General features: G+C 51.0%; 1 protein-coding gene across 1 annotated transcript in view; it reads right to left on the minus strand.

The window, feature by feature from the left end:
* The window catches only part of TG (thyroglobulin), a 240,814-nt gene that overhangs the window by 109,148 nt on the left and 118,133 nt on the right, over nucleotides 1-13,533 (minus strand). Inside the window, exons 38-40 of the mRNA XM_055431976.2 lie at nucleotides 9,041-9,260; nucleotides 6,399-6,492; nucleotides 4,264-4,423 (exon numbers count right to left, since the gene is read on the minus strand). Of these exons, the coding sequence (XP_055287951.2) occupies nucleotides 4,264-4,423; nucleotides 6,399-6,492; nucleotides 9,041-9,260 (474 nt within the window). The remainder of the gene's footprint in view (nucleotides 1-4,263; nucleotides 4,424-6,398; nucleotides 6,493-9,040; nucleotides 9,261-13,533) is intronic.

Genomic DNA, 13,533 nt, shown 5'->3' on the forward strand with positions numbered 1-13,533 from the left:
TTCAGACGCTCAGTCATGTCTGACTCTCCACGACCCCATGAATCACAGCACGCCAGGCCTCCCTGTCCATCACCAACTCCCGGAGTACACTCAAACTCATGTCCACAGAGTCGGTGATGCCATCCAGCCATCTCATTCTCGGTCGTCCCCTTCTCCTCCCGCTCCCAACCTTTCCTAGCATCAGAGTCTTTTCCAGTGAGTCAACTCGTCGCATGAGGTGGCCAAAGTATTGCAGTTTCACCTTTAGCATCAGTCCTTCCAATGAATACCAAGGATTGATCTCCTTTAGAATGGACTGGTTGGATCTCCTTGCAGTCCAAGGGACTCTCAAGAATCTTCTCCAATACCACAATTCAAAAGCATCAATTCTTCGGCAATCAGCTTTCTTCACAGTCCAACTCTCACATCCATACATGAACTCGGGAAAAACCATAGCCTTGACTAGACGGACCTTTGTTGGCAAAGTAATGTCTCTGCTTTTTAATATACTATCAAGGTTGGTCATAACTTTCCTTCCAAGGAGTAAGCGTCTCTTAATTTCATGGCTGCAATCAGCATCTGCAGTGATTTTGGAGCCCCAAAAAATAAAGTCTGACACTGTTTCCACTGTTTCCCCATCTATTTCCCATGAAGTGATGGGACCAGATGCCATGATCTTTGTTTTCTGAATGTTGAGCTTCAAGCCAACCTTTTCACTCTCCTCTTTCATTTTCATCAAGAGGCTTTTGAGTTCCTCTTCACTTTCTGCCATAAGGGTAGTGTCATCTGCATATCTGAGGTTATTGATATTTCTCCCAGCAATCTTGATTCCAGCTTGTGCTTCTTCCAGCCCAGCGTTCCTCATGATGTACTCTGCATATAAGTTAAATAAGCAAGGTGACAATATACAGCCTTGACGTACTCCTTTTCCTATTTGGAACCAGTCTGTTGTTCCATGTACAGTTCTGACTATTGCTTCCTGACCTGCATACAGGTTTCTCAAGAGGCAAGTCAGGTGGTCTGGAATTCCCATCTCTTTCAGAATGTTCCACAGTTTATTGTGATCCACACAGTCAAAGGCTTTGGCATAGTCAATGAAGCAGAAATAGATGTTTTTCTGAAACTCTCTTGCTTTCTCCATGATCCAGCGGATGTTGGCAATTTGATCTCTGGTGCCTCTGCCTTTTCTAAAACCTGCTTGAACATCTGGGAGTTCATGGTTCACAAATTGCTGAAGCCTGGCTTGGAGAATTTTGAGCATGACTTTACTAGCGTGTGAGATGAGTGCAATTGTGCGGTATTTTGATCCTGGTATAAAGCACTCTAAAAGTTGTTTGTCTTTTCTTAAATAAAATAAAACAGGTTTAGGTCCAGTTATTATCTCACAGATGCCCTTTGTGGGGTCTGCCTTGTCTTCAGCAACAGAAGTTGCACTGGTGGTGGGGCAGGACCCCAGGCCTGTTCTTCTGGTCAAAAAGGGGAGCAGACCCCTCTGAGGAGAGGCACTAAGGGGAATCTCTGAGCGCCCTCGGGGTGATGGGGCGACGGGCACATTACTGGCCTTCGGTCTGGCTCCCAGGCCAAAGCACACTTCCTCTGCTCCGACACGCTGCAGAAGGCCTGCGGGCCATGACCTACCCACACCTCTGACCCTGCAGGCCACTGGCCCCGGGTCCTTTCACTGCATTGCTTTGCCAGTGAGAGGAGGGTAATCACTGCCCCACGCTGGCGAGGTTTGTCCTGCCTGTGAGATCCAGGCGGGGGACCCCTTCACTTCCTTTCCACCTGCTCTTCACCAGGAACCATGCTCCTTCTAAGTACTGTTGAGTTTGGGCTTTTCTCTCCGAGAACACGAGTTTGTCTAGTCGGCTGCAGAGCTGACATCAGTTTCTGCTTCCATCTCTCTCCCATCTCTTTCTTAATGTGCCTCTGGAGTCTGGCGTTCTCGGGGGATTCTCTTCACTCTGAGCTACAACAGCAGATGTTGCGTGCATTCATCACACGAGATAAAGTACATGAAATGGCAACTCGGCATGACTCAGTAACTGCCAGGGCTGCTGCTGGCCAGATGCAGGGCCTGGACATGGCTGAAGCAGTGCTCTCAGTTACAGAGGCCCTGCCAGGGAAAGGGAAGGGGTGTTAACCCTTGGGAGCCCCTGTGAGGTGCCAGCAAGCTTCCAGATGTTTGCCTTCACACGCTTGGTCTCATGAGAGGCGAGCAGCCTGGGATGGATGAGATGCGGAGGGACTGAACCCGGGTCTCCTGCATTCTAGGCATATTCTTTACCCTCTGAGCCACCAAGAGCCTAAGGGGGCTGGTAAAGGATCCACCTGCCAATGCAGTAGATGCTAGAGATGTGGATTTGATCCCTGGGGTCGGGAAGATCCCCTGGAGTAGAAAATGGCAACAGACTTCCTGTATTCTTGCCTGGAGAATCCCACGGACAGAGAAGCCTGGCGGGCTACAGAGATGGGGACACAACTGAGCACACACACTCAGAAGTGAGGCAGAAAGTCCCTTGACCTCTCTGAGCCCCATGCTATTCTCTGTGAAACAGACATACTGTGCTGACCTCATGGAGGTGCCTGGAGACTGAGATGATGTCACCCGGGAAAGACATCTGGCAGAGACATGGACGCTGGGTGAGCGTCACTCTTTCTCTCTTGCTGACGGTGTTGCTTTAAGCAGAGGAACAGGCAGTGTTGCATGCCAGGAGTGAGAAGGGGTGGGTGTTCTCTGCCTCCCCCGACACTGCTCCCAGAAATGGACTCGTCTTCCCAGAAGCCCACGGAATTCTCCATAGATTACAGCCCATGAAATCATAAGCCCGCCCCCTCACCGACATGTAGCATATGGAAATTCTCTTCTGTCTGGAAAAGCTCTGAGCTGGAGTCAGCCAGGTCTGTGGAAAGCGCCACCCGAGCGGGTCCCATAGGCTGGCTTCTGAGTTTCACCGTCTCTTTAGCGAAATGAGCTCCTGACTTAACAGAGTCATCAGTCGTGTTTTTGAAAAGAAGAAAGAAAATCCAGCAGGAGAGTCCAGTACTCTAGCAGCTGCCGCTGCCTCCCCAAAGGAAAGCCTGGCAAGGGTTCATCAGCCACACTCCCCTCATCGGCACTGGTCACATGTTGCCTTAACTTGCTGCCCGTTTTATGTCTGCTGTGCAAACCTAAAGTCTTCGTTATGACACTCAAGGCCTCTAGCCACATGGTCCACCCAGCCCTATCCCCCAGGGCCCCGGGGTTCTGCTCACGCTGGATGCCTGCCTCACTCACCCATGCTCTGGAGGAGCCGTTGTTCCGGCCACGTTACCTCCCAACCGCCCAACCGTATCCATCATGCAAGACACCCCAGGTCTTAAATGAGATCCCCAGAGAACAGAGATGATGCTCGGCACTGTCCTTGAGCACACGCAAAGCCCATCACAGCCTCCGGAGCCCCTTCACACGTAGCACCTCGCGTGAGTCTCACAGTAACTTTAGAAGTTGGGTTAAAATTACTCCCATTTTACAGAGGAGAAAACTGAGACTTGGAGAAAGGGAGGGTTTTGTCCAAGGTCACACAGACAACACTTGGCTCTTCAGATTCCCAGACCAGAGAGTCTGCCCTCCACCACAGCTGCCTAACAAACAACCTCCCTACCACCGGAGGTGGGGTGGGATTAGGGGGAGTGGGGTTGGGGTGGAGATGGAGGAAAAGACCTGGGTGGGTGATGCTGGGATTGGTCCAAGCCTCAGTTCTGCCCTAGGGACTGGTGCGGAAGGTGGAGGGTGCAACCTGAGGGGTAAAAGGAGTCTGTGACTGCATAGGAGACAGGCCAGAAGTTGACGGTGATGATGGACATCATTGTCTATGCAGCCTTTACTCTACTAAATGGCTCTCTGAGGGTCCCAGAGCTCTGATCCATCCCTTAGCGTCTCCAGGGCAAGAGGACCCTGGTGGTGAATCCTAGCTCTGCCTTTTCCTGACCATGTGGGTCTCTGGGGTCTCAATATGCACAAGCACACACACAGAGGTATGAATATCACAAGACAAAACACGTTAAGGTACTTGGAATGGCTTCAGACATGTGAGTTTCATCAGTGGCAACTGTGACCTATGGGCATCAGCATATGGCTGGAGCGTCTTGTGAAGGTACTGACTGTACCACTGCCCACTCAGTGGGCTGGAGGAGGGCCAGGGGCCTGGAAGGGATGAGGTTTTAGGAAGAAAGGACTAAACTCACACAAAGAACACACTCGGCTCAGGGAGTCAGAGGTCCCCACCAACCGCAGCAACTCACCGGAACTCAGGAAGCCAAAGATGCCCGTGCGATAGCTGGCCGTGACCACGATGAGGTTGCCGACAGCAGCCAAGAAGGAGCCGTCCACTGCCGGCCAGTCCCCACTGCCCTTGCCTTCCGCAGCGTTATGGAAAAACACCAGCACGGACGCGTTGGGGGCCTGCAAGGAGTGCAGAAATGTGGGGGCTGCCGGCGGCCACTCCCACCACCCCCACCTCTCCAGAGCTTGGGAAGGGCACCTTTGCCATGTAGGTGCCAGACCGAGCCGACACACAGCTCTGGGTGTGTCAACACACCTACCCCAAGGCCAGGCAGGGGTGACGGAGCAGCCCAAGAGGGAAACGGCAAAGCTACTTTTGACTGGAAACTCCCCGAGGGGGAAGGGGTCCTGGATTTGAAGTCAGGAGATGGGGATCAAGCCTCCGCTCAGGCCAGCTGTGCTTTCTCAGTAAGCATGAAGCCTCTCCTAGCCTCAGTTTCTATACCTCTAAATGGGAAAGTGGGGAGAAGATAGAAATAAACATATTTATCATTTCCTTCTAGAGTTGGAAGACCAATGACACCGTAGAGCGACTGTAAAGTACTGTCATCAACCTCTTGCTCACATTATGGCAAAAGCATACGCTCACTGGTCACTACTCACCAGCCCTAGCAGTGAACTCTGGGACCCGACCGACCAAGTCTACAGTAATAACTCACTAGCTGAGTGACCTTAGGCAAGTCACCCGACCTCTCTGAGCCTTGGGCTTTTCATCTGGGAATGACACCTCTTAGAAGCATCAGGAGGATCAGAAGGAAGGATGCTGTGAAGTGTTCAGCCGATGACGGGCACAGACCTCCAGCGGTGGTCCCTCCCCCGGCCCCTGCTCTTTCCAGTGTGTTCAACACTGGCCAGCTCCTACACTGCCCGAGTGAGGGTCTCCTCCAGGATTTAGGTGTGGTCTCTGTCCCACTCTTTGCCATTTCCAACGTCTCTCTTACCACCTGTTCATTGGTTAATTAGTATCTAACCATTCTCATAAGAACTTCATGAGCTGATGCTATTTCTCTCCCTACTTTTCAAAACAGGAAACTGGGGCACATGGAATGTGAGTTGCCTTCTCCAGGCCAGGGAGGCAGTGGTAAGTGGCAGGCTGGTTAGGAGCCAGGACTTAATTCAACATCCCCAGCAACCGGCCAGCACTGGGCATCACCATCACCTCCCTCACTCTAGGCTCTATGCTTCTATTAATGCATCCCAGAAGAGCCTCCATGTTCAGATGCCCTTGTTCCAAATCTCACTCAGCAGCTTGCTGAGCTCAAATCTCCAAAGTGCATTGCCTCTGACTGATGGTGGTTCGGGGACCAGGAAGGGGAGGCGTTTCACATGCACGGTGGGATCTGCCAACACGACTCACGTTTCCTAAGGCACATCAGTTCTGTTTTCGCTCATGAGTTCTGACCCGTCCCCCCAAACAGGAACTCAACATCAGGATCCAAGCTGCTACTTAGGCAGGTACAGGCTTCAAAACAGGGCCTAACCAGAGTCGACTCTGAATAGTCACTGGAAGGACTGAAGCTGAAGCTCCAATGCTTTGGCCACCTGATGTGACAAGCCGACTCACTGGAAAAGACCCTGATGCCGGGAAAGACTGAAGGCAGGAGGAGAAGGGGGCGGCAGAGGATGAGACGGTGGGATGGCATCACCGACAGGAGTCTGAGCAAGCTCCAGGAGTTGGTGAAGGACAGGGAAGCCTGGCGTGCTGCAGTCCATGGGGTTGCAAAGAGTCGGACATGACTGAGTGACTGAACTGAACTGCCTATTTCTGCTCCTCCCGCTGTAACGGAAGCCCCCTTCAGGATAGCAACTTTATCTTGTTCATAGCTGCAGCCCACGGAGAACAGACCCTCCCGTCACTGGCGATTTATGAATATCTCTTACAGAACTGGACCCGGATAATGAAGAACCATGCTCCCGTGCAGATGAGAGGAGGCCCTGGAGGAACCAGGCTGGTGCTCAGCCACTCGGGCCTCAGGAGCCAAGAACCAGCCAGGAGAGCACAGAGCACAGGGCGGACCATGCTGGCAGTGCAGGGGTTGGGGATGTCTAACAGGGCAGCTTTCACAGCAAACGTAGCAAGGGCTGTCGAACTCACCATGTTCTGTGGGACAAACACGTTGAGATACAGGCAATCTTCACTGACCCCGGAAGGCGTGGGCGTCCTGACACCTGGCTGCCAGCACCTGGCCCTGCAGATACAGATGGATGGCGTGTGACTTGCAGGAAAAACAAATTAAAGGGACACACGCCAGCCCTCCTGCATGCCCAGCAGCGGCAGCAGAACCCACTGCCCCATTCTGAAGGCCCAGCAGCCCATCGACAATCAGGCAGCTTCAGGAAATGGTTAATGTGATTGGTGAGTAAATGCTGGAAGGAGCAGGATGACCACCAGTCTCTCTACCATGGGCTGGAGGAGTGTCCCCTGGACAAGGTGCCAGCTCAGACAGAGCAGAGGAACACGGGTGTCACCTGGGCCCTGGGGCCCTGCAGGCTCCAGTGTGCAGACCCGCTGGGATGAGGGGCCTCGACCTGTTTTCCCCATCACTAGGTCGAAACATCTCCTGGCATAAGAGCTGAGATGCATATCTGGGACACACCTGAAGCAAACATGATGGTTACCTGTCCAAGCCTGGTTGGCACTGGGCTCTGATGGACCAAGCTCTCGCTGCTCTTCACTCAAAAGCCTCAGTCCCCTCACCTGTCAAGTGGGTGGATCCTAACCCAGTGAAGTTCTCTAATCAGTGCTTGTTTCTTTTGTCTCCCAGTGGTGACTCTTTTATGGCTTTCTGCATCCTTCTGCCACTGTCCTAGTTTAAGCCTTCCTGTTGCTCGCCTGGAATATCCCAGAGCCTCCTGTTCATCCCTCTGTCTGGTCCTGAGCTCCCAGAGCTGCCCACCAACTGGCCGCGGGCAGTGATGGACAGGGAGAATGTGGCTGCCTCCTCAGGACAGAGCTGCAGACACCTGTGTGGAGGGAAAGGCCGTGGGACGAGAGAGGCAGGCATGGGTGCTCCTTCCACAGATACTCTGAACATGCTTTCATCAGAAAAATGACAGAATCATACCTCATCTGTCAACTGTCTATAGTGGTATGTGCACAGGAGGGAATGGGCAAAATGAAAAGCAGAGGAAGGAAAATAGGATATTCTATTTTTCCCCATTTTTGAAAACTCCTTTTAATATCATTTCTATTGAGGGAATGAAAAGACCTTTTACATTATTATTATTGACGCGGCGCGGCGGCGCGGGAGGTGAGTACCAAAGGTCCCGCGGTCAGTCCGGGCTTCGGGGCGGGGCGCAGTCGCTGAGACTGTGGTACAGGAGCGGGGATTAGGCTCCGGCGCCGCTGCCCCTGTCCCGGAGGCACTGTTCTGCTGGCCCGGGGACCGCTCCGTGTTTGGCGCAAATAACTTCCTGGGTCGCTTGTTCGGAAGTTACTTGAGGAAGGGAGTTTGACTCCCAGGGAGGCGGAGAGCCCTGCTTTGCTCGTGTCCAGCGCCTTAGCTCTGAGCTGGGACCAGACCCGGTGCTCCTCACGGTTGTGACCTGGCCTCTCTTTCCAAGGGCGGAGCATTCGGAGGAGCCAGAGCTCCGGAGTCAGTCTGGATGGGGTTTGAGTCTTTAGTGTACCCTGCTGCTGCTGCTGCTGCTAAGTCACTTCAGTCGTGTCCGACTCTGTGTGACCCCATAGACGGAAGCCCATCAGGCTCCCCCATTCCTGGGATTCTCCAGGCAAGAACACTGGAGTGGGTTGCCATTTCCTTCTCCAATGTGTGAAAGTGAAAAGTGAAAGTGAAGTCGCTCAGTCGTGTCCGACCCTTAGCGACCCCATGGATTGCAGCCCACCAGGTTCCTCTGTCCATGGGAGTTTCCAGGCAAGAATACTGGAGTGGGTTGCCATTGCCTTCTCCATCCAGTCAACCCTAGGCACCCATTTTACAGAGGAGAAAACTGAGAACCAGAAAAGCAACCAGGGTCGCCCACAGTTACCGAGCAATGGCAAGCCACTCCAGTACTCTTGCCTAGAAAATCCCATGGATGGAGGAGCCCGGTGGGCTGCAGTCCATAGGGTCGCTAAGGGTCGGACACGACTGAGCGACTTCACTTTCACTTTTCACTTTCACGCATTGGAGAAGGAAATGGCAACCCACTCCAGTGTTCTTGCCTGGAGAATCCCAGGGATGGAGGAGCCTGGTGGGCTTCTGTCTATGGGGTCGCACAGAGTCGGACACCACTGAAGCGACTTAGCAGCAGCAGCATGCTTTTCCTTCTCTGCTTATTTCTCAGCCCCACTGAGGTGAGATGTAGCTGGGAGGTTGAGTCACTGCCACACTGGAGCACGTGATGAACACGCCCCGCCCATGGGCGTTGCCCAAGGAAACCTCCCGGGCACTAACAGCCTCTGTTTCCTGCATGAGAAGTCAAGGGAGGTTCCTAGAAGGAACCTTGGAAGGTCTGTGCTGAAGAAGACACGCCAGCCTGGGTCTCCACATCGCTGCATGGAGCAGAGCCCACCAGCCCCTCCGTCAACAAAGGAGGCAGGACCAAGGCAATATTAAGTCACCGACAAGTGGGGGTTTATGTGTAAGAGCACTCAACGCCATCTTAGCTAATGTACCCCCAACGCACGGCTCAAATTCTAACACACTGCTCTGTTAGCAACTCTCACTTTGAAGGCTTAGAATGGGAGAAGGCATCCCTGGATATCCCCCCAAATGTATTCCACTCCATCCTTACCGTGGCTTGGTGGCTTCCCAGGACCCAGTCCAGTTCAAGTGCTCCGGGGCCCGGAAGCGTTTCTCCCCCAAGGGTGGGGCAGCATACGGAACTCCCAGGAACTGGTCCACTGGCTTCCACGAAGTGCCCACTTGAATGGCCTGCGACCTGCCCAGCAACTGGCCATGGGTGGCGATGGGCACTGAAGGTGGAGATGTCCCAAAGCCAGGCAGAGGGATGTCTGGGGCAGGGGAAGGACGAGAGCACAGCACATGCTCTATTCAGGGGTATTCCAGACATGCTTTAAGAAACAAATCAAAAAGCCCAAACACTGTTCTCTGCACTTAAAAAAAATGTAGTTATTCATTCAGGCACCAATAACTTAAGTCTAGTCAAGTTAGTGTCTAATGTGGAAAACAAAAGAAACCCAACAAAGACACCTGATCTTCCCTGGGCACTGAGCAATCCTTCCCTCAGTTCTTGTCATCTCAAGTTCTTTCCGGGGAGATCACCCAGGCTCACAAACCCTGACTCAGCCCTCGGGACCAGGTGTCATCACGATTCTGGATCCCTTGGATTTTAAAAAGAACAGAGGGGCCCAGACTGTGCAAGGTCCAATCCTCCAGGGGAGTCTGGACTTGAGCCCCATCATTGGATGCGCCATTTACTTCTGGGAGGAATTGTATGGGCTGGTCCTGCTAAGAGGGATGAATACCTGATATCATTTCTTCGGTCAACTTTGAGTCAGATTTTGACCCCAAACGAGTTTGCCAAAAACTTAAAAAAATATTTTTTTCTGACTTTAAGACTGCTTGGATTTTAGAACTATCACTAAGGCACTGCAGACCAGTAAGTACATTTCACTGGTGAGGAAATGCGTTCAGGGGCTGAGGGTGGGTAGCTGTCAGGACGTCAAGGTGATGAGTTGAGATTCAAAGCTGAACTTTTCTGAGCCCCAGCTCTGACCACGGGGCCAGAGGTTCACACAGGGTAAAGGGTTGGGCCTGGCCTGCAGCACCCATCCTCCCTTTGTGCCTGTCTGGATCCCACTGGGTCCTTTAGGTCAGGCTTGTGCGGCTGGCCACCCTGCCCTGTGCTCCACAGGCCTCCGCCCGCTCCCAGCAGTGTTAATCTCCAGACACTTATCAGCTCCCTGTAGCCTTATCTTATCTCCTCTGCTGTATTCCTTCACATTCATTCATTGAGTCAATATACTTTTATCAGCTCAGTTCAGTTCAGTCTCCTGCCTGACTCTTTGCAACCCCATGGACTGCAGCACGCCAGGCCTCCCTGTCCATCACCAACACCTGGCATTTACTCAAACTCATGTCCATCGAGTCGGTGATGCCATCCAGCCATCTCATTCTCTGCCGTCCCCTTCTCCTCCTGCCCCCAATCCCTCCCAGCATCAGGGTCTTTTCAAATGAGTCAGTTCTTCGAATCAGGTGGCCAAAATACTGGAATTTCAGCTTCAACATCAGTCCTTCCAATGAATATTCAGGACTGAGTTCCTTTAGGATGGACTGGTTGGATCTCCTTGCAGTCCAAGGGACTCTCAAGAGTCTTCTCCAACACCACGGTTCAAAAGCATCAATTCTTTGGCGCTCAGCTTTCTTCACAGTCCAACTCTCACATCCATACATGACCACTGGAAAAACCATAGCTTTTACTAGACAGGCCTTTGTTGGCAAAGTAATGTCTCTGCTTTTTAATATGCTGTCTAGGTTGGTCATAACTTTTCTCCCAAGGAGCAAGCATCTTTTAATTTCATGACTGCAATCACCAACTGCAGTGATTTTGGAGCCCCAAAAAATAAAGTCTGTAACTGTTTCCACTATTTCTCCATCTATTTGCCATGAAGTGATGGGACCAGATCTTAGTTTTCTGCATGTTGAGCTTTAAGCCAACTTTTTCACTCTCCTCTTTCACTTTCATCAAGAGGCTTTTGAGTTCCTCTTCACTTTCTGCCATAAGGGTGGTGTCATCTGCATATCTGAGGTTATTGATATTTCTCCCAGCAATCTTGATTCCAGCTTGTGCTTCATCCAGCCCAGCGTTTCTTGTGATGTATTCTACATATAAGTTAAATAAGCAGGGTGACAATATACAGCCTTGATGTACTCCTTTCCCGATTTGGAACCAGCCTGTTGTTCCATGTCCAGTTCTAACCGTTGTTTCCTGACCTGCATACAGAGTTCTCAAGAGGCAGGTCAGGTGGTCTGGTATTCCCATCTCTTCAAGAATTTTCTAGAGTTTGTTGTGATCCACACAGTGAAAGGCTTTGGCATAGTCAATAAAGCGGAAGTAGATGTTTTTCTGGGACTCTCTCGCTTTTTCAATGACCCAACAGATGTTGGTAATTTGATTTCTGGTTCCTCTGCCTTTTCTAAATCCAACTTGAACATCTGGAAGTTCACAGTTCACATACTGTTGAAGCCTGGCTTGGAGAATTTTGAGCATTACTTTACTAGCGTGTGAGATGAGTACCAGCTCAGGCTCAGTGACAAATGCCATTTTCAGGGGCTTAAGACAGGCCTGTGTCTAGTTACCGCAGGTCTTAGGGCCTCACCCAGAGGAAACCAACACTGGTGATGAAATTCTGTGTGTGTGTGTATGTATGTGTGCGCATGCGTGTGTGTGTAGTCTCTCTTGTTTATTTCCAACAGGTGTGTTTTCTTTGTTCCAATTCACTGTGGGCCCATGGAGAGAGAAAGCTTTGCAGCTTGGTCTGCAGCTCTGTCTGTTTAAAATACATATTTATAATGAACATAAATGTGGGAGAGGAGGCAGACAGACAGGCAGAAGTTTATCCATTCCTCAAGAGTTTGGTACTATGCAGTGGCTCAACTGGAGGTGGTTTGACCCCAGAAAACATTTGACAATGTCTGGAGATATTCTGGGTTTGTCCCAAGGATGAGGAGAGGTCTGAGCTCCTAGCATCTCATAGGATTGAGGCCAGAGATGCTATTAAACAACCTACGATAGAGACAACAGGTCATCCAGTCATCCAGTCCCAGGTGTCAGGGGTGTCAGGGCTGAGACCACCTGGTGTGATGTGCATTCATGACCTCCAGGCCACTGAGGGTCCACGTGGTGAGGAAGAAGCAATGAACAGACCTGTGTTTGTGTGAGGGACCAGCTGCTTTAGAAAAACCTCATAGTTCTTTTGACCCTCGATTTCCCCATTGCCCAGAAAGGAACAGTAGCTGTCCCTACAACACAAAGATGTCAGGAAGAAATAACACGATGCCTGTAATGTCCCAAGCTCAGTGCCTGGTGCGTGACTGGAGACCAACACGTGGATGAATGAATGGGGAGAGGGAAGGAAGAAAGGAAGGAGGGAAAGATAGATGGAAGGAGGGAAGGAGTGGAGGGGTGCAAGAAAGAAGAAAAAGGAAGGACAAAAGGAAGAGAGAACAGAAGGCAAGAGTGAGTGAAAACTTGGTTGTTCACACACTGGCGTGTCAGTTATAACCCAAAATGGAAGTTTGCGGTGGAAAGAGATAGGTGCCACTTTATCATCTGGCCTCAATCGCAAATCATGCCTGCTCTCACCCCCACAGTTCCTTCCATCTCACAAGATTTCCTGTTTAAATTACAAATCACAGGCTCTCTGGCCAGCATTCAGGACCAACCGTGGATGCTAAGGCAGCAAAAAATCCCAAGGTCAGTTCTTTTGCTCTGCAGGAAACAGCCACATTTCATGAACGTGGCATCATCTCAAGCAGGGAGCAGAGACAGAAAATATAAAAGCTAAAGAATTTTGAGGGAATGCAAGCCTGCTTTCCCACAGACACTGGTATTTAACCCTCCCTCCAGAGGCTGCCCAATGTATCCCAGATGGAATGAGATCCAACATGGGAAAAATATCTGCTGTGCATTTCGCCCTTTTGTAATCTTTTGCAGAAGTGGAGATTATTTCTAGAATACCCATATATTTAGGTTCTGTGACTGTGTGGATTAAGAAAATTATTTGTAGCTCTACATGTACTTTAGGTGCAAATAAATGTCTATGTAGACACTCGTGGGCATGTGTCTTCTGCTGGAGAGTGAGCATTGCATGCTGAATTTGAGACACACAGAATCCAGAGAGAAGCAGTCTAATTTGTTTTACAGAACTCACACCTCAAAGTGAAGGCATTTCTCAGCAGGACTACCGTGCAGATTGGCTACACTATGGATGAAATCTATTTAACTCGACCAAATGATATAAGCATCCTGAGAGTCCCTTGGACTGCAAGGAGATCAAACCAGCCCATCCTAAAGGAAATCAGTCCTGAATATTCACTGGAAGGACTGATGCTGAAGCTGAAGCTCCAATACTTTGGCCACCTGATGCAAAGAACTGACTCACTGGAAAAGATGCTGATGCTGGGAAAGAGTGAAGGCGGGAGGATAAGGGGACGACAGAGGATGAGATAGTTGAATGGCATCACAGACTTGATGGACATGAGTTGGAGCAAGCTCCAGGAGTTGGTGAAGGACAGGGAAGCCTGGCATGCTGCAGTCCACGG

This window comes from Moschus berezovskii, chromosome 16, assembly GCF_049115385.1.
Source record: "Moschus berezovskii isolate FMDL1 chromosome 16, NW_MosBer_1.0, whole genome shotgun sequence".
NCBI lineage: Eukaryota > Metazoa > Chordata > Mammalia > Artiodactyla > Moschidae > Moschus > Moschus berezovskii.